The sequence below is a fragment of the Neoarius graeffei genome, chromosome 27 (assembly GCF_027579695.1).
Source record: "Neoarius graeffei isolate fNeoGra1 chromosome 27, fNeoGra1.pri, whole genome shotgun sequence".
In the NCBI taxonomy this organism is placed as follows: Eukaryota; Metazoa; Chordata; class Actinopteri; order Siluriformes; family Ariidae; genus Neoarius; species Neoarius graeffei.
The window spans coordinates 31,982,428-32,007,255 of NC_083595.1; the positions used below are offsets into that span (position 1 = coordinate 31,982,428).

The window sequence follows — 24,828 nt, forward strand, 5'->3', positions numbered from 1 at the left end:
CCCCTTGTTCGATTCTTCAGCATTCGCGCTACACAATTCTGTACTGTGCATCAGCGAATTGGTTCACTCATTCTCATAGTTATTCTTATTTCTGATAATATCTTCAACCTTTTTGTAGGACTGTAGTGAAAAAGCTGGTTCGTGTTTGCAAGTTTTGCGTGCCATTAGAGGTGTGACGATTCAGTTTTTTCATGATTTTGACCTTCCGATTCAATTTGAATCACGGTTCACGTTTTTTGTCCTCTGTTTTATAACTGACGCAAATCATTGTCGATATTCTGTTAAATGTCAGCCTAGAAATGTAGAGCAATAAAAAAACAAACAAACAAACGAGTAGTGTTGCTTTTGTAGTCTTTATTCAGACTCCAGTCACTCCATCGACTTTGAATGTAACTATGAATGTACAACCCCGATTCCAAAAAAGTTGGGACAAAGTACAGATTGTAAATAAAAACGGAATGCAATGATGTGGAAGTTTCAAAATTCCATATTTTATTCAGAATAGAACATCGATGACATATCAAATGTTTAAACTGAGAAAATGTATCATTTAAAGAGAAAAATTAGGTGATTTTTAAATTTCATGACAACAACACATCTCAAAGTTGGGACAAGGCCATGTTTACCACTGTGAGACATCCCCTTTTCTCTTTACAACAGTCTGTAAACGTCTGGGGACTGAGGAGACAAGTTGCTCAAGTTTAGGGAGAGGAATGTTAACCCATTCTTGTCTAATGTAGGATTCTAGTTGCTCAACTGTCTTGGGTCTTTTTTGTCGTATCTTCCGTTTTATGATGCGCCAAATGTTTTCTATGGGTGAAAGATCTGGACTGCAGGCTGGCCAGTTCAGTACCCGGACCCTTCTTCTACGCAGCCATGATGCTGTAATTGATGCAGTATGTGGTTTGGCATTGTCATGTTGGAAAATGCAAGGTCTTCCCTGAAAGAGACGTCGTCTGGATGGGAGCATATGTTGCTCTAGAACCTGGATATACCTTTCAGCATTGATGGTGTCTTTCCAGATGTGTAAGCTGCCCATGCCACACGCACTAATGCAACCCCATACCATCAGAGATGCAGGCTTCTGAACTGAGCGCTGATAACAACTTGGGTCGTCCTTCTCCTCTTTAGTCCGAATGACACGGCGTCCCTGATTTCCATAAAGAACTTCAAATTTTGATTCGTCTGACCACAGAACAGTTTTCCACTTTGCCACAGTCCATTTTAAATGAGCCTTGGCCCAGAGAAGACGTCTGCGCTTCTGGATCGTGTTTAGATACGGCTTCTTCTTTGAACTATTGAGTTTTAGCTGGCAACGGCGGATGGCACGGTGAATTGTGTTCACAGATAATGTTCTCTGGAAATATTCCTGAGCCCATTTTGTGATTTCCAATACAGAAGCATGCCTGTATGTGATGCAGTGCCGTCTAAGGGCCCGAAGATCACGGGCACCCAGTATGGTTTTCCGGCCTTGACCCTTACGCACAGAGATTCTTCCAGATTCTCTGAATCTTTTGATGATGATATGCACTGTAGATGATGATATGTTCAAACTCTTTGCAATTTTACACTGTCGAACTCCTTTCTGATATTGCTCCACTGTTTGTCGGCGCAGAATTAGGAGGATTGGTGATCCTCTTCCCATCTTTACTTCTGAGAGCCGCTGCCACTCCAAGATGCTCTTTTTATACCCAGTCATGTTAATGACCTATTGCCAATTGACCTAATGAGTTGCAATTTGGTCCTCCAGCTGTTCCTTTTTTGTACCTTTAACTTTTCCAGCCTCTTATTGCCCCTGTCCCAACTTTTTTGAGATGTGTTGCTGTCATGAAATTTCAAATGAGCCAATATTTGGCATGAAATTTCAAAATGTCTCACTTTCGACATTTGATATGTTGTCTATGTTCTATTGTGAATACAATATCAGTTTTTGAGATTTGTAAATTATTGCATTCCGTTTTTATTTACAATTTGTACTTTGTCCCAACTTTTTTGGAATCGGGGTTGTATCACAGTCCAGTCATTTATGGCACATTTTAATTTTTAAAACACTAAGAAACAGAACAACAATGAAAACTTCATGACTTTTGTCTCAATCTTTTAAAACACTTGTGTTAAAGTGAACACCACCTCTTGAGACACAGCTTTCATTGTCCAGAGAGTATATAAGGCACGGAGATTGTAAGAAATGCCGCCAAACTGGGCTTTTAAAATCCGGTGACTTCAGGAATTCCGAGTCGTCCGCCATGTTGTTCACAAAGTAACATGTGATTTCGCAAGATTGCTATCGCAACCACAAACATGGCTGCGCCCGCAAACGGCTCTGGATACCGAATCGAATTTTTAATATCAAAATTATGCCGTTTGTCGAGGTTTGTTACGCATCTAGGGTTACTGGGATGAAATTGTTGGTAAATCGTCAGTGAATCATGATTTGTTAAATTTTAATCGATTTTTGAATCGCAAATTGAAATGGACCGATAGATCGGGACTCGATTAATCGTCATACCTCTAGTGAAAAAGTCCTGCATGATGTATTTTCTAAATATTACAGAACACTGAATTATAATGATGATGATAATAATAATATCCATCCTGTTAGACTTTGAAATGAGTGAGTAGGGGTTGAAGTGTAAGCCTGCGTAAGTATTCTGGGAATGCAGCCCCCACCATCTGTTCAATAAATTACAAATCTTTAAATATAGTCCAGTCATCACTGTTGCCAGTTTGCTGTGGGGGTGGAAATGTGACACGTGTACAGTAGTAGTCAAGTCAAGTTTATTTATATAGCGCTTTTAACAATAAACATTGTCGCAAAACAACTTTACAGAATTTGAACAACTTAAAATATGAGCTAATTTTATCCCTAATCTATCCCCAATGAGCACGTCTGTGGCGACGGTAGCAAGGAAAAACTCCCTCAGACGACATGAGGAAGAAACCTCAAGAGGAACCAGACTCAAAAGGGAACCCATCCTCATCCGGGCAACAACAGACAACATGACTAACATTAACAGTCCTAACATAAAGTCAGCTTCGTTGACGCTATAAACCCCCCACCGATGGAAACCCGAGCGCAAAACCGTTCACGACAACCGTAGTCCTAAAGTCAGCAAGTCAACTGCAGTCCCCAGCCACAAAAGCACCACTGCAAGAGTCCAGAGCGTCCTCCAGGCGCGACCCCCAACTGTCCACGTGGGTCGCCCTCCACAGGAGCGATGTGCCCTAAATATGTCTTGACAGACGTTCCTCGTTTGATAGAAATTAAAATGAACCCTACTGAGATTTATTACAGTGAAAACAGCGAAGAGTAGGGTGCATCAGTTGCCCTCACTTTCATAAAATCTGCTGCATTTTTGTTTGGGTGTTCCTTTTCACCAATAAAGACATCCTGTAAAATGTTTTGACCACATTCAAAAGTCTAATGGTGGCACCATGAGGTTCATTTTTTGCCAAAAAAACGCTTATTTTATGTTTTCGTGTAAGGTTTGAATCACAATGTTGGACTCCATTTATTGATTTCTTGTGAGCCAGAGATCATGTTAAGAACCTTTGCAAGGGATTGAGAAGCGTTAATGTGATTCATAATACGTTTGTATTGTTTAAAAGTAGTTGAACAATGATTCAATGAACAGCTAAAACTCAAACTGTGCTTGAGAATATATTTAGAATATGGACTAAAAATGTGTATCGAAGATATTTGGTATACTCTATAAGGTGCCATAATGTTTCATGAAAAGTGATCGAAATGTCATAAAAGTCATAAAATAGCAGCTTTTTCCATAACTTTGAGCTCCTGGTGCCACCATTAAACCTTTGAATTTTGTCAAAATATTTCACCCAGTGTGTTTTCTTACCAAAAGGAACATAAAAACAAAAATGCATCATGATCAGAGGAACTTTTCATTTTTAGGGGGCAACTGATGCACCCTAGCGAAGAGGCAAAGGGGCTTCGTTTTGGTTAGCCGTCACTGAGACGTATTGAGATTATGTAAATAATCACCTGACCGTGATTTACACAGACACTAGTAGGGCTGGACGGTATGGACAACATCCTGGGTCATTTCATATCTTGAAATGATCTATATGTAATCACAATATTTTACATTTTTTTTCTAAAAAATGATTATCTGTGCATCGAAAACAGCTCCATGCATTCATGACCGGTCTGTGGCATACCTTACAAATGAGCGTTTTATGGTCAGTGTCTGATTTGTTCTACCCAAACCACTTCCAAATGACAGAAGTACCTCCCTTTTTAGGTACAAGTTCCTCATCTTTTAGTTGAGCTCATGTCTGTTGTGGGGAGTTTCACATTGTGTCATGTTCCTCCATGCTTGTTTTTGTTCCAGCGCACTGATACTAACTAGGGTATTAGGCAGAAAAAGAAATTTACCAGTCAAAAATAATATTTTATATAATCCTGATAAGCGCCGCAGGTGCGAAGACGAGCGGCGCAGGCGCGAAGTCCCTCTAGGGGGGTCTGGGGGCATGCCCCCCCAGAAAATTTTTGAAATTTAGACTTAATTTCCTGCATTCTAGGACATTTTCAGGGTGAAATGGCGTGTAATTTTTGATCAGAAATATTGCATATTTTTACTTTGTATTTTTTTCAGTTTCACTCCTGAATGTATCAGATGTATGTATGGTGTTTGATTTGGTAACAAAAGTGAAAAGAAAATAAACAACAATGAATTGTATATAATCTTTTGATCTAGTTACAGTATTTAATAAAAAAAAAAAAACCCAACAGTATTCTATTTTACCATACCCCAATGAACCCCCCTTGTTAATCAATGTATCACACATACCTTTTCTGTCTTTTTGTGGAAAAACGAATCAGTTTTTGTCACATTCAATTTGGGGCGTTTGTTGGGATTCATCTTGATCCAGAAGAGTGAGTCAGCAAAAAAAAATGCGGTTCTCCCGCCAAGAAAGAGGAAACTACAACGCAGGGTGTTTGGCAATTTTCGACCAATCAGAATTCGCGATTTATTCAGTCCGCATGTTACAAGATTCAGTGCGGGCCAAAATGGCGGAAACGATGAAATATTCTGATTTTTCATTTCAAGTTTTCAGTATTTTTCGTATTAAACTGTGTTTCTTACGATTTGTAAATGATGGCGGAACCACACACGGACTGGCCATCGGGAGTAGCGGGAGTTTTCCCAGTGGGCTGGTGGTTCAGTGTGGGCCGGCGGAGAAAAAAAAAAAAAAAAAAAAAACAGTTGCGCGCTGGCCTTTAATATGATAAGCAATGTTAACAGTTTCTTTAACAAACTGTTAACATTGCTTATCATATTAAAGGCCAGTGCGCAACTGTAATAAGCAATGTTAACAGTTTGTTAAAGAAACTGTTAACATTGCTTATCATATTAAAGGCCAGCGCGCAACTGTTTTTTTTTTTTTTTTTTTTCTCCGCCGGCCCACGCTGAACCACCAGCCCACCGGGAAAACTCCCGCTACTCCCGATGGCCAGTCCGTGTGTGGGCGGAACATAACTGGATTTATCGGATGACATGTGGGAGTATTCATGTGCGAAAATTTTCGGCATTATCGTCCGTTTCAGTATCCGTCTGTGTGTATACTTGCCCGTTGAAATCGGCAATTGCCCGTCAAATTTACGGGTGGACGGGTCTCTGCCTAATACCTTAATACTAACTCCTAGCTCCAACCTTCGTGGTAAACACTCACTGTTCACTTTCTTAGGAACACCTGCACATTCATGCAGTCATTATTTAATGTTTTACCTCATGAAATTTTTTTTTTCCCAAAATAAGCACATTACAAGTTCGATTCTTGCAGCACATTTCAAAAAAAGTTTGGACGGTAAAACATTTACCACTTTATAACGTTGCCATTCCTTCTCATAACAGTTGAAAGATGTTTAAGCACTGAAGACACCAAGTGATTGTTTCAGGTGTTATTTTGTCCCATTCTTCCTGCAAACAAGTCTTAAGGTGTGCAATAGTACGCAATCGTCGTCATATTTTTCACTTCAGAATTCGCCAAACATTCTGTACTGAGGACATGGGGGGCAGCCCTCTCAATATATTTCTGAGAAAGGGGCAAGTAAGAAAGAGTAGTAGGCAGAGGTTAAGCCAGGGATCCCAGCAGTAATTGAAAAAAAATAGAGGAATGTAAGAAACTATCAGCATGGGTCAAGGGTAGCCTGGGCCCGCCCATCCTAAGTGTGATGCAACACGAGGGCCTGTTGCGAGCTTAGTCTGGCAAGGCAAGCTATCTCCAGCTCTTCCAAGCTCCCGAAAAATCGGGAGCCAATCAACTTTGAGCATCTCCAACGGCCCTGGGTAGAGGCGTGTTCAAGGCAGTGACGTAGTAGAACTGCGACCGGAAGCCATAGATTGTTTACACAATCTATGCCGGAAGCGCTTCATTCACTAGAAACATTATGAACGTGGAGCAGCGGCAAGCCTTTGACACAGCGGTAGATGCTGTATTGAAAGCATTCAACGGGAAGTTCTCATTGAAAAACGGAGCAAAGAGCAGCCCTGGAGGTATTTATCTTCTTCCTGTTACTCAAGCAGTTTCCGTCGCATCACATACGTCAGAGGAAAGAGTGATGTGATTGGTTTAAGCTTCATCACAGCCTTTTCTGGCTTCGATCAGTAGCAAACTGAGGCATTTCAGGGAGGCGGGTCAACCACGCCTTTGGGAAAAGGTTGGGCTTAATATCTTTGCCAGACCAAATGCTCGCAGAGCTTTGAAGTCGCGTTAGCCAGACTAGGTCAAGGGGGCTGCAAGCCCTTTGCGGGGTGCAGGGGCAGCGCCCCTGCTGGGGGTACAGGGGGCAAAGCCCCCTGAAGCTGTTGAGATTTTAACATTTAAAGATGCTATAGAACACATTTTTTACATAGATTTAACATAGAAAAGCAACAGAATTTAACAATAATGTGTATCTATTTGATGCCATATTTTATAATCTATTACACAAGTGGCAAAAAAAAATTATTTATAAAAATTAGACGAAAATGTAGCTTTGAAGAATATACTTGCCTAAATATTCCACTGATTTTGTTATAATATACAGTGGGGCAAAAAAGTATTTAGTCAGTCAACAATTGTGCAAGTTCTCACACTTAAAAAGATGAGAGAGGCCTGTAATTTTCATCATAGGTACACTTCAACTATGAGAGACAGAATGAGAAAAAAAATTCCAGAAAATCACACTGTCTGATTTTTAAACAATTTATTTGCAAATTATGGTGGAAAATAAGTATTTGGTCAGTAACAAAAGTTCATCTCAATACTTTGTTATATACCCTTTGTTGGCAATGACAGAGGTCAAACGTTTTCTGTAAGTCTTCACAAGGTTTTCACACACTGTTGCTGGTATTTTGGCCCATTCCTCCATGCAGATCTCCTCTAGAGCAGTGATGTTTTGGGGCTGTCGCTGGGCAACACGGACTTTCAACTCCCTCCAAAGATCTTCTATGGGGTTGAGATCTGGAGACTGGCTAGGCCACTCCAGGACCTTGAAATGCTTCTTACGAAGCCACTCCTTCATTGCCCGGGCGGTGTGTTTGGGATCATTGTCATGCTGAAAGACCCAGCCACGTTTCCTCTTCAATGCCCTTGCTGATGGAAGGAGGTTTTCACTCAAAATCTCATGATACATGGCCCCATTCATTCTTTCCTTTACACGGATCAGTCGTCCTGGTCCCTTTGCAGAAAAACAGCCCCAAAGCATGATGTTTCCACCCCCATGCTTCACAGTAGGTATGGTGTTCTTTGGATGCAACTCAGCATTCTTTCTCCTCCGAACACGACAAGTTGAGTTTTTACCAAAAAGTTCTATTTTGGTTTCATCTGACCATATGACATTCTCCCAATCCTCTTCTGAATCATCCAAATGCTCTCTAGCAAACTTCAGATGGGCCTGGACATGTACTGACTTAAGCAGGGGGACACATCTGGCACTGCAGGATTTGAGTCCCTGGTGGCGTAGTGTGTTACTGATGGTAGCCTTTGTTACTTTGGTCCCAGCTCTCTGCAGGTCATTCACTAGGTCCCCCCCGTGTGGTTCTGGGATTTTTGCTCACCATTCTTGTGATCATTTTGACCCCATGGGGTGAGATCTTGCGTGGAGCCCCAGATTGAGGGAGATTATCAGTGGTCTTGTATGTCTTCTATTTTCTAATAATTGCTCCCACAGTTGATTTCTTCACACCAAGCTGCTTACCTATTGCAGATTCAGTCTTCCCAGCCTGGTGCAGGTCTACAATTTTGTTTCTGGTGTCCTTTGACAGCTCTTTGGTCTTGGCCATAGTGGAGTTTGGAGTGTGACTGTTTGAGGTTGTGGACAGGTGTCTTTTATACTGATAACGAGTTCAAACAGGTGCCATTAATACAGGTAACGAGTGGAGGACAGAGGAGCCTCTTAAAGAAGAAGTTACAGGTCTGTGAGAGCCAGAAATCTTGCTTGTTTGTAGGTGACCAAATACTTATTTTACCGAGGAATTTACCAATTAATTCATTAAAAAATCCTACAATGTGATTTCCTAGATGCTTTCCCCCATTCTGTCTCTCATAGTTGAAGTGTACCTATGATGAAAATTACAGGCCTCTCTCATCTTTTTAAGTGTGAGAACTTGCACAATTGTTGGCTGACTAAATACTTTTTTGCCCCACTGTAACAATAGTATCCATAGTTCATCTCATTTGTTTATTTTTTTGTTTCGAGTTAATGTCAATACTAGTCTAATATAAGCTACATTCATTTTTCAAAAGGCAAGGCAAGTTTATTTGTATAGCGCATTTCATACACACAGGCAATTCAATGTGCTTCACAAAAAATAAAAGCATAAGAACAGTAACAAAGAATTAAAGTAAAAGTAAAATCATTAAAATCCAAGATTAAAAAGAAATTAAAATAAATAAAGAAAAATCATTAAAATCAAAATTAAAAGAAATTATATTAAAGGAAATTAATTACACTTTAGGTAAAAATTAATCAAGTGAAAGCATCTGAAAACAGCTTTGTCTTGAGCCTGGATTTAAAACTAACAACAGTAGGAGCATTTTTGATATCCTCTGGAAGTTGGTTCCAAAGCTTAGCAGCATAGCAACTAAAGGCTGCTTCACCACACTTCGTTTTGACAGCTGGTATTACTAGCAAGTTTTTCTCTTGTGATCTTAGAGACCTAGTTGGTGCATATAATTGAAACATATCCAGTAGGTAGCTGGGTCCCATCCCATTTCATGTTTTAAATAGAAGAAGTAATGCCTTAAAGTCATTTCTATAGCTCACTGGGAGCCAGTGCAGAGACCTTAGGATTGGAGTGATATGGACTACCCTTTTTGTTCTTGTAAGAACCCTTGCTGCTGCATTTTGGATTAGTTGAAGCTCTTTGATGGTCTTTTTTGGAAGACCTGTGAAAAGGCTATTGCAGTAATCAAGCCTACTGGAGATGAGAGCATGAATAAGTTTTTCTAGATCATGCTTTGACATGAGACCCCTGAGTTTAGAAATGTTTTTTAGGTGATAGAATGCAGACTTTTTTACCACTTTCATATGACTGTTGAAGTTAAGTTCGCTGTCAATAAGGACACCAAGGTTTTTGACAGTATCCTTTGCTTTAAGCCCCTTAGTTTCAAGAACAGTGGCAATCCTAAGCCTTTCCTCCTTTTTGCCAAATATAATTGCTTCAGTTTTATCTGCGTTCAGCTGAAGAAAATTGTGAGACATCCATTTGTTAATTTGGTCAATGCGTCTATGAAGAGACTCAAGAGGGGCATAGTCATTAGGTGATATAGCTAAGTAAAGCTGAGTGTCATCTGCATAGCTATGGAAGTTTATTGAGTTATTCTTAATAATTTGTCCAAGTGGGAGCATATAAAGGTTGAATAGTAATGGTCCCAGGATTGAGCCCTGGGGAACCCCACAGTTCAAGGACACGGGTGATGAACTGTGGCCTCCAATGGCCACATAAAATCTTTGTTGTAGGTAAGATATTAACCAGTTGATTACTATACCAGTAAATCCAACCCAATGCTCCAGTCGATGTAACAGTATGGAATGATCTACCGTGTCAAATGCAGCACTTAAGTCTAAAAGCACCAAGACTGATGTTTTACCAGCATCAGAATTAAGACGTAGGTCATTCATGACTTTAGTAAGAGCTGTTTCAGTGCTATGATTGGCACGAAAACCTGACTGAAACTTATCAAAACATCCGTTTAATGTCAGGAAGGCAGTTAATTGATTTAAAAACAATTTTTTCAATTATTTTACCAACGAATGGCAAATTGGATATGGGCCTGTAGTTGTTGAGTACTAAGACATCTAGGTTATTCTTTTTCAGTAGGGGTTTTACAACCACTTTTTTCAGAGATGAGGGAAACATGCCAGTTCGTAAGGAGGTGTTGAAAAATCATGAATATGAGCAGAAATCAGTGATTCAGTAATATTAGATACATACATATGTACAGCAAATATTGGAGATATTTGATGTAAACCTTTTCTCTTTTTGAAAGGTTTCACTGCAGAGGAATTTAATGCTCTTTTCTGGGGTGCATTCTGTAATCTTTCCTCCAGTTTTCTCTGCTTTTGTTTCTCTGATCTTTCCTTCTGCTTTTTCTGATGTTCCTGCAGTGCTGTTTTGGATAGTTTCTTGGCTACTCTGTTCGCATGAGCTTTTGTTTCAAGTTCTGTATTCACCACATTCATTAATCTCTTCTTGGATTCAACTTCCTCTCTGGCTAAGCGCAACTACGCTTTCCACGACATATTGAATGAAGTTCAACGCATTAGAAACAAAAGCACGACTGGAGTTAAAACACGTTTTCTAGCAACTGGGTGCAGCCATATTGTTTTCTCGTTCTATCGCGTACAGTCTCGCGGTATTTACATCAATTTAACTTCCGAGTGTTCCCGAATGTCAACGAGAACAAACGAAGCCGATGAAAACATCGCTAAACAAGCCAACCAAATCGGAACGTATTCTGCTGGTCATTTTACTTAAACATATTTTTAACGGATATGCAAGAGATTAAAAAAAAAAACACTTTGGCTAGAAAAATAGCGGAATTCCGCTAAATAGCAGCCGTCTGGGATCCATGTTAAACGTAAGCTGAGCGGAGGCTGCGTTAGCCGCCGCCGTGATGTATAAAAAAGAGGGGGGTCCGAGGGTCCTCCCCTGGAAAATTTTGAAAATGTAGATGTTAAATGGTGAATCCTGAGTGATCCTGAATGCAAACTTTTTTATTTTTATGAAGTATAAATTATGAAGTAAAAACTTATGAATTTCAATTCTTTGAAAAACCATTGTGAGTAGCCGGCAATGGAGCGTTTGTAGGTGGCAAAATCGCCGGTTGCCGGCAGTTATTGAGAGGACTTGGGGGGCAGGCACCCTCTTCTTCCACAGCCATGTCTTTGTAATGTGTGCAGAATGTGGTTTTGGGTTGTCTTGTTGAAATATCCCTGGGAAAGATCTCATCTTGAAGGCAGCGTACTTTTCTGCATTAATGCTGCCATCACAGAAGTGTAAATTACCTTTGATAAGTTCACTGATGAAACCACGGTCCATCCCAGAAGCCTCCAAGCCCAGAGAAGTTTGACGGTGCTTCTGGACACAGTTAGCATAAGGCTTCCTTTTTGCACAGTAAAGTTTTAACTGGCCTTTGTAGATGTAACTCTGTATCGGAGCGCTTGACAAAGATAATCCTGAGCCCATGTGGTTACATCAGCTATAGATGAATGACAGTTCTTGATACCGTGCCATCTGAGGGATCGGAGATCATGGGTGTTCAGATCAGAGGCTTAGCCAGGATTAGGAAGGTTGGGAGTGTTTTTCTGAAAGTAGAGAGCAGGTCACGACCGGGGGAGTATCCCCCAGGAAAATGTAAAAAATTTCATCTTTTTGGTGCAATCTGGTGGCTTCTGGAGCTGCAATTGAGCCTTAAAAAGAAATGGAAGAGAGCATTAATTTTAAGTGTGAATTATATTTTATTAGGCATTTAACATAATTTTTTTCTTTGCAGGAGGCTGAGGGTCTGCCTTGGTCTCTTGGCAAAACTTTGCTTTCCCAATGGTTTCTTCTATTAAAACATTTCTTAGTAATGCAGGGTTGAACTTAAAGCAGTCCCCATTGGGAAAATACTCTACAAAATCATAAAGGACTCCATTTTTGAAAGACCATGGAGTCCAGGGGCTCGAAAATTTGAAAGTCTTAGTCAAACCCTGTACCTTCTGCACGGACAAAATCTTGCTGTATTTGCATATTAATCAAAAGCAACGCAGTACATCTTTCACAGACAGAATACTCACTGTTACTTTGAAAGTTAGTTATAAGCAGGGCTTTGAACCAGAATTTTTTTCCTATTGGTTCGTTCCGAACAGAAATGGAATTTTAACGTTTCCGGTTTTGGGTTCCACCATTAAATAGACGTTCCCGAACCGGTTAGAACAAAAAAATTTCGTTCCCGGAACGGTTAATTACGTTCCCTGTCAGCTGTTTAACAAATGGCTATAAAATTATGTCTCTGTCTCATCCAGCTTAAGCCAAATGTAGGCTAATTCTATTACAACCTTCATTAAATAACACAAGAAATAATTCAAAACAATTATTATTTCAAATGTTGGCGATTTGGATTCTCAGTATGTCTTCCCATCTACACAAACAGAAAAAGTGCCAAAAATGAAAGATAATTCGTTTAGTGTGTTACCAAAGGCTAGTCAGGCCCTATAGAGGGCTACCGCATGACGTCACCGCGCCGTGAGATTTTGTTAGGCGCCATATTGGAAGGCCAAGTACACATCTATGCAAGTACATACATACATTAAACAAGCTACACCTGAAATGTAGCCAGGGCCGGTTCTGCCCTAATCTGGACCCGGGTGCAACATCACACAAACCAACCCCCCCCCCCCCCCCCCAAAAAAAAAAAAAAACCAAACAAACAAACAAACAAAAAAACACCAGTCTAAATCAGGACAACCATCACATAACTATAAACATTTTATATCAACTATTTTAACTAAATGGGCTATAATAAATAAGCCTGCAGGCAGCCACAGCGGGCTGCCTCAGAAAAGTAACCATTTGTCCTACCTTAAAACTCATTTTGCATTTTCTGCCTCCTTTTTTGTATTTTCAACCCTCCGTTTATTTTCTTTCCTTTTCTGAAAACCCGATTTGTGTCCAGACATTTTGTTCTGCTACCAACGAACTAACTCGTCAGGTCTCGTCTCTCGAGCCCGCGATGATTCCCGTGGGAAGGGCAACAAATGATACATTTTTACAAACAGCCAATAGGGAGGTTGCATCGTTCAGGCTCTTCTTTGCTCAGACACTCAGTAATGGAGACGTGATAGTCCACCCTCCCGCTCTCTCCATTCAGTCAGCGAACGTCACACAGGAAGTGAACCCCAGCGGGTCATAGAAACTTGCGCAGGAGAAGAATGGCTTTTTTATTTGTAGGCTACGGAAACTTTGAGGAACGAAATAAAAACCGGTATTAACCGGTTACCATTATTTTTAATAAGCGTTTCTGTTCCGGAACATAAAAAATAATAAAGTTTCTGGTTTCGTTTCTGTTCCATGTGAAATAGAAAAAGTTCCCGGTTTTCGTTTTCGTTCCTTGAACCGGTTCAAAGCCCTGGTTATAAGTTCCTTTTTGGTCAAAGGATTAGTGTTTTTCACTACCCAATATTTCCTCTAAATTATCAATGTAACAAATATAGATGTCACAAAAACCTATAACGTATATATTGTAGTACATTGGTACTTAGTGGTCACGTTAAAAAAAAAAGTTTTACCTACAAATAGCCTGAACTTTGTCTGACAGATTTTATCCTGTTTACGGTGGGTGTTCCCACCACGAAAGAGAAACCAATCGAAACCGAAAGAGTGAAAGTGATTATCATTCCGTTACCATGTGAATAGTCTTTTTATGAATGCGTAAGTGGGAGCTCAGCGCTCCGACTCTGGTGTGTCTGAGGAAGGTGACAAGTTTTGTGTTTCATCTAATTTAGGTCATTTAAAAACTATAATATTATTTGGCAGTGGGCACATAAGAAAGTGTAATGTATAAAGTTTCTATCAATATGTTTGTCATGCTTGTATGATGGAAGAACTTGCGAAGATATTTATCTAAATGCATGACTTACTCATTCTAAACCTGCCGAGCTTCGCCAGCGAAGCTCTCAAAACTTGTAGTATTTTGCTTCCATTCAAGCCTCGTTTCGAAGTCTGACCAATAAGAACGCTACATTTTTGGCAGTAAATTTGATTTTCGCGATTTAACTTCCATATACAGTATGGAAAGCACATGCCCCGGGAAACCTCTGGTCGTTGACAAAAATGTCCACAGAAATGCACAAAATTACTTCACAAAACGACAAAATTTGGTTTAACACGGGTTAGTATAAAATTTATTGGCCGTGTTTTTTGAGAACCTGCCGTGGAAAACACAGCTGCACGGCTAGCTAGCTAGCTAAGCCTATGGTTCAGATTAGGCTTGTGCCCTTGCCCTTTATGCACCGAAATGCCTCCAGATTCCTTGAATCATTTAATGATGATATGCACCATAGAAGGTGAAATATCCAAATCCCTTCTTAGCTTTCTTTGAGGAACGTTGTTTTGCAGCATTTAAATAATTTTCTCATGCATTTGTTGACAAACTGGAGATCCTCAGCCCATCTTTGCTCCTCAAAGACTAGGCCTTTCTTATGGCGTATTCACACCTACGTTGTTTGGTCCGGACCAAACGAACCAAATTTCCCTTGGTCCGGACCTTTTGGGTTGGTTTGAATACAAACCACCGAACTCTGGTCCGGACCAAACAAGCGGACCGAGACCGAGCTGCAAGGTCGGACTCGGTCCGGACCAAAGGAACCCTGGTGCGGATCTTTTGGAGGTGTGAAAGCAGACCGGACCTAATCCGACAGTTTTGCTTTTTTGTACCTCGGGAGCTTCCGTCGTTTGTTGAGCATTATGGGAAACAGAGTCTTGACACTCCACTGCAAAGTGCAAACACTGTTTCGGTTGTCAAGGGAACCTTACAACAGTCGTTCAGTCATTCAGACCAGTGGTAGGCTAGACTACAGAGTACAAAAAATGAGTAGGGGGCAAACGTGGGCCGAGGAAGAAACGCGTACCCTTGTGGATATATGGGCAGATGTCCACATATCTGAGCTTCTGGAGAGAACACACAAAAATACCGACGTGTTTGCTGTATTCAGTGAGAAAATGAAGGAGAAGGGGTTCACGCGCTCCTCAGAACAATGTCGGCTAAAAGTGAAGAAACTCCGTCAGACCTACATTAAAATCAGGGACATTCTTTCAAAAAGTGGCGGTACTAGCGACGCAAAAGAGAAATTCATCTATTGCGTGAAGAGCCAGAACTGTCACAACATGATATGTGCTCATCAGCGCTATCCTCCGTAGCCGCCTTGCCCTTTGTCGTCGTCGTTGATAAATTACTTGTACAACAGCATAGTAATCGCACAATTGTGAAAACAGTAAAAACTGGAAAAAACATATAGCTTTGATGACATTAAAAAGAATAACAGCACGGAAAGCCTCCATGACTACTTTTGAACTTAACGCTTTGTGCGCGTGTCGTCTCTGACCAATAGCTGAACGACCTCAGGGCGCGTGGCTTTGTTGACAGATTTTGGTCCGCTTACTAAAATGTACAGTGTGAAAGCGAACCGCACCAAAATGAAAAAATAAAAAAAAAACATTTGGTTCGGACCAAAGCAAGTGAACTATCGAACTATCCTGGTCTGAATACACCCTTAGATACTGAGAATGCCCAGACTGGTCTGAGCTGGCAGGATGTCTGTAGTAACTCAAATAAGCACTGTTTACAACCACGGTGAGCAGAAAAGCATCTTAGAATACACAAAACATCAAACCTTGAGCTAGATGGGCTACAACAGCAACAGACCACATCAGGTTCCACTCCTGTCATCCAAGAACAGGAATCTGAGGAGATCATGGGCACAGACTCTCCCAAACTGTACACTTGAAGACTGGTAAAAGATTAGGCGATTTTTCAGCTGTTCAGTTTGGCGTTGCGCTGCTGCCACATGATTTGGCTGATGAGAGAATTGCACGAATATACAGGTGTACAGATGTTCCTATCTGTTCCCGTCTGTCGTTTCTTGTTACACTGGATGAAAGCATGATTTTTCTATATGGTACTTCACTTTGTTGCGTATTAATTTTACACTGCGTATTCACGGAATAGCTGTGGATTTCAGTCTCGTTACAAAGCCAATCACATCATCACGGCTCTACTTTTTAACGCAGACGAAAAAGGAGAGCGCAGCAACTTTTGAGGAGGCGTTTTGTCATTTTTGTAATAAAAAGATGATGAGCATGAGTCCACCACTTCACCAAATTCACCAAACTGGGAAAGCAACTGCGGCTGGAGTAATTTCTCAGAAGCCTGCTATTTTGAAAGCTTTCTGGCAAAATATCTGCATGGTCGTACCAGATGGTTTATATTACAAACAGTGAGTCGCAGTTTATAGCCAAAGGAATTCTGCTGTTCAGTTATTAGGGATGTATTAAAAGGAAAATAAATTGGTTGTTTCATAGATTTTTCCAACAAAAACTTCATGATAAATGATGGATTTTCATTCTTGGAGAACTAGCACGTTGAACTTTTTCTGAGCTTCGTAATTGTTTTTCTTTAAATTGTTTAAAGTTTCTGTGCTGTTATGGTATGAGAGTTACAAAATGTAATAAAAGAAGTAAGGGATTTTAGTGTTCAAGATGAAGCTGCTTCTCATCTCATCTCATCTCATCATCTCTAGCCGCTTTATCCTTCTACAGGGTCGCAGGCAAGCTGGAGCCTATCCCAGCTGACTACGGGCGAAAGGCGGGGTACACCCTGGACAAGTCGCCAGGTCATCACAGGGCTGACACATAAACACAGACAACCATTCACACTCACATTCACACCTACGGTCAATTTAGAGTCACCAGTTAACCTAACCTGCATGTCTTTGGACTGTGGGGGAAACCGGAGCACCCGGAGGAAACCCACGCGGACACGGGGAGAACATGCAAACTCCACACAGAAAGGCCCTTGCCGGCCACGGGGCTCGAACCCAGGACCTTCTTGCTGTGAGGTGACAGCGCTAACCACTACGCCACCATGCCGCCGAAGCTGCTTCTGGACAATTAAAAAAAAAAAAAGTCTTTAGATGGCTTTCGAAACAATTATTGGTGTCCCGTGCCATTGACCAGTGCACTGTGCTTTAGCAGAAACTCACTCTGTTGACAAAACAAAGATTCAAATGTTGTCTTTTGGTTAGTGCAGAAAATGAACTAATCCCAGTTTCTTTTTTTTTTTTTTACACCCCCACTTCGAAGGGGGGGGTATACTGGTTTACTTCTGTCCATCCATCCATCCATCCATACGAAACACAAATCATGGCTACCTGGTACCGAGCTTCAGCTTGGGGTTCTATAGACCCTTTTTAGTCACGTGACCTTCGTAAACGCGACCACCATTTTGGACATGTAGTGGACTTCGGCTCGAATCAGTTTGAATGCGAGGAAGGCGACAAACGAAAAACATAAAAGAAAAAGGAGCAAGATGCAGGAAACACCTTCACTATCCAGCGACGTAGGGCATTTACAGGGCGAGCAGAGGGAGAGGTATTTGCAAAAATTGAGGTTAGCAGGCTTAGAGAACGACGTTTACCTGCTTCCACCAGGATTGTTCACTGACGTACGCTCCGGCTTGCTCCCCCTCAAATTAAGCAGCGCGCTCCGGCTTGCTCCCCCTCAAATAATTTGAGGGGGAGCAAGCCGGAGCGCGCTCCGGAACCTCGGCCGGAGCACTCCGGGAGCAAGCCGGAGCGCGCTGCTTAATTTGAGGGGGAGCAAGCCGGAGCGCGCTCCGGAATCTCGGACGTTGGCTCCGGCAGCTATTTACACTGGATCCGGTGTAAATACCTGCTGGATCATAATCACAGTAAACTAGTAAATACAGTAAAGGAAAAACTTGAGACTGAAAGGTTTTAACAGTCATCCAAATGACTGAACGTAAACATTGCTACAGTAACACACTAGCTACTATGTTGTTGACATTAGCTAGTCAACAATAGCTACTACAGAAGAACAAAGAGGTTACAATGGGTTATTTTAACCTATTTGGTTACACACTCGCCACCACAGAATGTTAACAGCAATGTAATGCCTTTTCTGGCTAATTTTATTCGTCTTACCTCCAACAAAGTGGTCACTACACAAGCGTTGGTATGCCGAGGGCTGCCAATCTTTCCTGTTAATGGCTGCTATCCATCTTCTCCATCGGGATCCGATAAAATGATAAGCCTTGCCTTGTTTGTTGATGGTTACTACATCCAGGTGCACAACAATATAGTGGCATGATGGAAGTCTTGCTGAAAGTAAAAACTTTCTTTGCTGCCGTTCCTCAATGTTGGCTGTGGTAAACTACTGGTAGTACATGTCCAAAATGGCGGCCGCGTTTGTCGTGACGTCACGTGAAAAGGGTCCATACCGTTTTCAGGTCTGCCGTGCATCAACTTCCTGTTTACCAACCGAATGTATTTACGAAACATACAGGGTGGATTTTGATGCTATTTCAAGAAGCAAAATGCTATTTCAAAATGACAGTTTACCAGGATGCTATTTGAAATCCCTGGGGAGAGACACTGCTCTTTACTTACTCGTTTCAGGATTAATCATTTGTTGAAGTCAACATTCCTAATAAGTGTCCTATTCCTTCGATTGCTTGCATTCTGACCTAAGCGAGAGCGGGGATATACGTAAGTGAGCAGTAGCTCACAGTTGATCTTGTTTCTGATCAGAATCAATCTTTTACATCTTTATCTCACACTCTGAAGGAAATGTACTTTGTCCTCTTGCAGAGACTCGTACTGCATAAAGTTGAACTGCTTTACCCATTTCAGAGTTTATTCTTAAACTTTTAAGTTATTGTCCAATCATTAATCGAATGGTCAGTTTGCCAGTTCTTTACTCATGCAAAAAAAAATAAAAAATACTGACCATCAAGCCACTGACAGTTTCACTGCTTGTTATTTTGCAGGTGCAGTTTCAGAAACTCCAGCAGCTCCGTTTGTCTCAGAACCGTGCCCAGTACTATGGTGGTTCCCTCCCAAACGTCAACCAGATTGGCAATGCCAGCACTGATTTCCAGGTAAATGGCCTGTACTGCTCTACTTAAGAAGTCAAGTCAAAGAGGTCAAAGCAGGATGTTTTATTAAGGAGAAGATAAACTTCAATAGTATCCTCACTGCATTAACATAAATGTTGTTCGGAGATGGTAATTGCAAACCTCGGTCATGTAAAGAAACAAAGAATGTTTGGTTTTTTTCCCCTCCCCCTTCCACTCAGATCACAGTTGGTCTTCTCAATCAGTAGCTGGCCAGTCTGGGTTATAAACCTGATCTGGCAACATGCTCCAAGGGCTGAACAACTGTATCTGTTTAGGTTCCCTTAGGAGAATAAGTGTTGTGTACCTCCAAGTGAAAGTGCTCTTGTTGCAGCGAATAAAGCTTCTTTTGAGGAATTGGATACTGATCCCAAGGTTTTTGTCATCAGAAACTGAATCCAGTAAGGTAAATTCATGCTTTGCAACCTCACTTCAGTTGAAAAATGAGACTAAATGGTTGCACATCTCCTTTTTGCATGCGTTGTCTTTATCAAAGATACACCGTTGTGGTTGGAGGAAATCTTCAGATCGCTGAAGAGTAACTGGTTTAACAAGGATCCTCCTGGTCACTCCTTTTCCACTCTACCTCTCAGATCTCTGATACAGTTCACCCTGCTGGACAGTACCATTTTCCACGGTGCACTCCTTTTTCTTCGTCCACCATCATTCACACGTGTATCTAAAGCCTAGGTCACAACCGGACGTACGATTTTTTTGGCCGTGCGATTTTTGGCGTTTCCCAAATCGCTGCGTTTTTTTTGTTCGTGGAGAAAGACGCGCGTTGGCTGTAAGTTTGTCTTGCAACCTGAAAAAAACGTAAGCGCCCGTAGAGTTTGTTTGACATGACAAAGAACCTCTGCGGCCGGTCTACGGCTCGAAAATCAGCACGTCACACGCGTGCCCTCTGTGCGTTTCATGCGTGCCTGCCGTGCGTTTCTTGCGTTTTTTTGCACGTAGACCGGCCATAGGAGCACGTACGGCCGGTTGTGACCGAGGTTTAATGCTGTTGTGCTTGTCTAAACACACTGGTAGCAGGAACGTATGCTACGTTTGACTTGCCTTTGCAGTGGGAATTCATCTCATCTCATTATCTCTAGCCGCTTTATCCTGTTCTACAGGGTCGCAGGCAAGCTGGAGCCTATCCCAGCTGACTATGGGCGAAAGGCGGGGTACACCCTGGACAAGTCGCCAGGTCATCACAGGGCTGACACATAGACACAGACAACCATTCACACTCACATTCACACCTACGGTCAATTTAGAGTCACCAGTTAACCTAACCTGCATGTCTTTGGACTGTGGGGGAAACCGGAGCACCCGGAGGAAACCCACGCGGACACGGGGAGAACATGCAAACTCCGCACAGAAAGGCCCTCGCCGGCCACGGGGCTCGAACCCGGACCTTCTTGCTGTGAGGCGACAGCGCTAACCACTACACCACCGTGCCGCCCTGCAGTGGGAATTATTATATAATATTCGACCTCCATCCATTCCAAATACAAAGTGGGCAACGTCATGAATGCCTCAATGTTTTTTGTTTTGTTTTTTTTGCTAGCAACAAGCTAGCCAGATAACGGTGAATGTGTGTTTACTGAATTTGTCTGTATATTGATTGAGCTAAAGCAAATACTTGTATGTACAGCACAAAAGGAAAAAGTGCTATTTTTACGGTTCATGCTGTGTGCAGCCATGTTGATTTGAGGTCACTTGCTGAACTTGGGATTGAGGAGACTGTCTTGAGTTTATAAGTAGGAATTCTGAGTTTGGTGGGTGGGGAGGGTCTTTTGTTTTTTCCTGGTTTAGTGATGAGTGCAGCTTTAAAGTACTTCCCATAGCCCCTTCAGTACTTACCAGTAGCCCCTTTCCACCCAAAAGTCCTGTGTCTTCACTTAAAGAGCCAGTTCTCAGTCCAAACCAGTTCGCTTTGGTCTGAAACCAGTAAGTGGTGGTGCTATGGCAATGAAATATTGCTGCTCCCAAGCCTTTGACATTAACTCACAGCTTAACTTAATTACAGTGGTTTGAAAATTCTTGGTGAAAAGACAAAAAACAAATATTTTAATCTTGAATCAAAGGTCTGAGAAAGGAACAAGTTGTACTGGCCCAAAGTTTCAACGATGCCAACAAAACTTCATTTGAGCAGCTGTGTACTCCTTATAATAATAAAACGTAATCTAAAAAGCAGTCACACGTATATCTGTGTTGTAGTTGTCTATGCTGAACAAATCCTAAACTGGTGATAATGCTGGCTGATTCTTAAAAATAGTGAGCCAAGGCTTCCGGGCTTGTTCAGGCAACTAGGTTACTAGTTTTCTGAAAAAGCATTGGCACCACTTTGGTGGAAGCAGGTGAAATGAAAGTTGAGGAAACTCGGCTTAAAAACATAAGGTTGTAGGAGTTTGTAGGCTTTTGCCAATGCCCTGGTCACACTACAGCTCGTGATGGGTTTATGAATATTTGGCGATGAAACATTGGTAGCATCACCACCGTGCGACACATGGTGATTGTTCTCCAAGCTTCGTGAGTTGTTTTGTGGTATGTCTCCGGCTTGTGAGCAGCCAAAAACATCTGGAAAAATTTCAATGCATGCATTGAAATTTGGTGGCACTGTTTTTGTCGGCAAACCTAAGCAGCAAATACTTCCAGATGGGTTTGGGAATACTTCCCGAAGCTCGGGGAACCTTCTTCAAGGCTCTTGAGATGCATTTGTCTCAAATCCATGTCCCCGATGCTCACAGGAGCCTCAACACAACGGCTCGGCATAGCCTAACCTTCCCTGAGACTTAGAGGGCACATCTTGGGTAAATTCAGGAGCAAGATCAATGTAATTCTCCTATTTTTTATTAAACTTTGGTCAAATATCTGTCACATTTTGCATTTTGTGCAATTTTTTTACCTTGCGCAATACCAGAAAAATTCAGTTGAAATTAAGCCATTTGAGGCGAATTGGTCCGCCTCTGAAAAAACTTGGCATTTGGATTTCCCGGCAAACACTGATTTTTGTGATGTCACATGCGGGACACCTCCTTCTGAATCCCATGTCAGCACTGGTTTGTTTATGAGAAAACGACCTGGTGGTTTTCTGCAAATTTCTTCAACGTTATCACGTAATTATTAAAATGGTTAACAGATGTATCGTAGGAGGGTGTAGCAACACCAATCATGATGGGATTAGTACTCATCGTTTTCCAAAAGACCGGACAATGAGAGAGAAATGGGAGCGCTTTGTGCAAGGCACCCGGAAAAAGCCGAGGACCAAAGCAGAGCCGAGAAAAAGACCAAGAAAATCGGCAATTCACAAGTTGACTGTTGCCAGGGTAAGAAATAAGAGCGACTATACTCTAAATTAGGTGTTCCTGTGTTTGTGTGGTACGCGGATAATGTTATTTATTGACACACACAAAAGTAAACAACACGAAAGCGCTGGGCGATAATACACTTACTTCATATGTATCAAGGGATATGCGTGTCAGGGCTTGAGATCTTGGGACCTGTCAAACACAACCCTGCTTAGCCGATTCCATGTGTGTAGCTTATGAAATCTCTCTCCTACAGTAGCCAGTACTCTTCTAAATGAAGAAATATATAAATACATAATAGTAATTAGAAAAAAATATGATTTATGTAACAATAGATAGATGAGCATTGATGCATGAATCCATGGGTTTAGAAGCTCAGGTGATAATTCCATATTTCAATGCAAAATCGCTAGCTGCTAAACTTAGTCTACACAGACTGTGCACTGAACCCATGCAAGCGCTCTCAGCCTGCTGGCGGATCCACACGTGACGTCACGATTCTGGCTCCAGACTCCCTTGGGATTTTTCCAGACGCGTTTTGTTATTTTATTTTTTTCTGCTGTAGACAGATGGCCTTGTGCAAAATTACCCTTCTGGATGAGTGTGTAAAGGGACATACTTTCATATAAAAAACACTAAATTGGTCCAGGATATGCACTTTAAAGTGCATTTACATTTGGGGATCCTTCGGCGCGCTTGGGACCCAGTCATTATGGAAAACACCTGTTGCTGATTTGAGCGCAATCAGCACACGCGTATAAGGACGCTGTTTTCAGACACTTTGCAAGTATTCTGTCAGGTATGCAGCGGTTGATGGATCCAAGTGCAAGAAGAGTGTTTGTTAAAAGGCGTGATATTTACAAAACCGAAAGCATAAACATGGTGAGAAATAAATGTGACCGTGATGATGAAAATACTTTGCAAAGCCTCTGTGCCTTTATATGTGTGTGCTGATTGCGCCCAAATCAGCATCAGGTGTTTCCCATAACGACTGGGTCCTGCAAGCGAGTGTGGCCACTCGAGCGTACGAAGGCGTGACAGTCAAATGTTCGCCTGCTGTGTGACCATAGGTAACCCAGGCTGATGATTTATATAAAGATGTATGTCTCATCTCATCTCATTATCTCTAGCCGCTTTATCCTGTTCTACAGGGTCGCAGGCAAGCGACTACGGGCGAAAGGCGGGGTACACCCTGGACAAGTCGCCAGGTCATCACAGGGCTGACACATAGACACAGACAACCATTCACATTCACACCTACGGTCAATTTAGAGTCACCAGTTAACCTAACCTGCATGTCTTTGGACTGTGGGGGAAACCGGAGCACCCGGAGGAAACCCACGCGGACACGGGGAGAACATGCAAACTCCACACAGAAAGGCCCTCGCCGGCCCCGGGGCTCGAACCCAGGACCTTCTTGCTGTGAGGCGACAGCGCTAACCACTACACCACCATGCCGCCCCAAGATGTATGTACTATATACAAATTAATATTTTAAAAAAATAAACGATTGTCCAAATTTCACAAATAAAGCTTAGATTGCAAGAAAACAAGTGCACTTACTGTTTCATGCATGTATTTGGTCATTTTAAGCGTATTTTAGCCATTTTTGGGGTACCCCATACTCTTCTGTTAGCTAAAAAGACAGAAGGTTGGAGACTCTAGTGAACCACCACGCCAAGTCACTCTGCTTCCACCTGATTTTTTTGACTAAAAACGAGGATTGTTCCAGATTTAAACCCACCAGGCAAAAGAAGAATGTCTAAGGATATCCAGGAGGTATTTCAATACAAAATATCTTTTAACTAATAGTATAGGTTTCACCGTTTAATTACAAAAAGCAACAAGCCAAACTTCTTGCCACGGAAAACCTGGACGGAAACGAGTACGTTACGCCACAGGAAACCCGAAACCAAACATTATCTCAAGCTGATTGGACCGTTACAAACAATAGATAATTCAAACACTCTTACTACGGGGGAGTACCGAGGGCAAAAGTAGCCCGACAAATCAAAGCTAAGCGGGGGAGGGTACAATATTACGGCAGCCAATCAGAAACACATCTGATGAAGCAGGGAAAAGTGTTGGCAATTTTAAATCCCAAACCGGCTCTGTAACAATTGTAAATAAACCAAAATGTTAAACGAAAAGCAAGCTACGATTCTTCCAGCAGTCAACAGTGGCCACAATATTCTTGTTGGCGGCCCTGCTGGGACTGGAAAGTCATTCCTTGTAAAAGATCTAGTTAGGTCACTACGATCTCAGGGGAAAAAAGTGGTTATCTTGTGCGCCACTGGTATTGCCTGCACTGTCTATAGTGCGGAATTTCACCATTTTGTCTGGACAC

At 41.8% G+C, this 24,828-nt stretch overlaps 1 protein-coding gene across 2 annotated transcripts in view; it reads left to right on the forward strand.

Annotated features, from left to right (window-relative positions):
• crtc3 (CREB regulated transcription coactivator 3) overlaps positions 1-24,828 on the forward strand; it is a 102,735-nt gene that overhangs the window by 17,601 nt on the left and 60,306 nt on the right. For both annotated transcript variants that reach the window (XM_060911645.1, XM_060911647.1), the window contains exon 2: positions 19,057-19,167. In XM_060911645.1, coding sequence (XP_060767628.1) covers positions 19,057-19,167 — 111 coding nt within the window. The remainder of the gene's footprint in view (positions 1-19,056; positions 19,168-24,828) is intronic.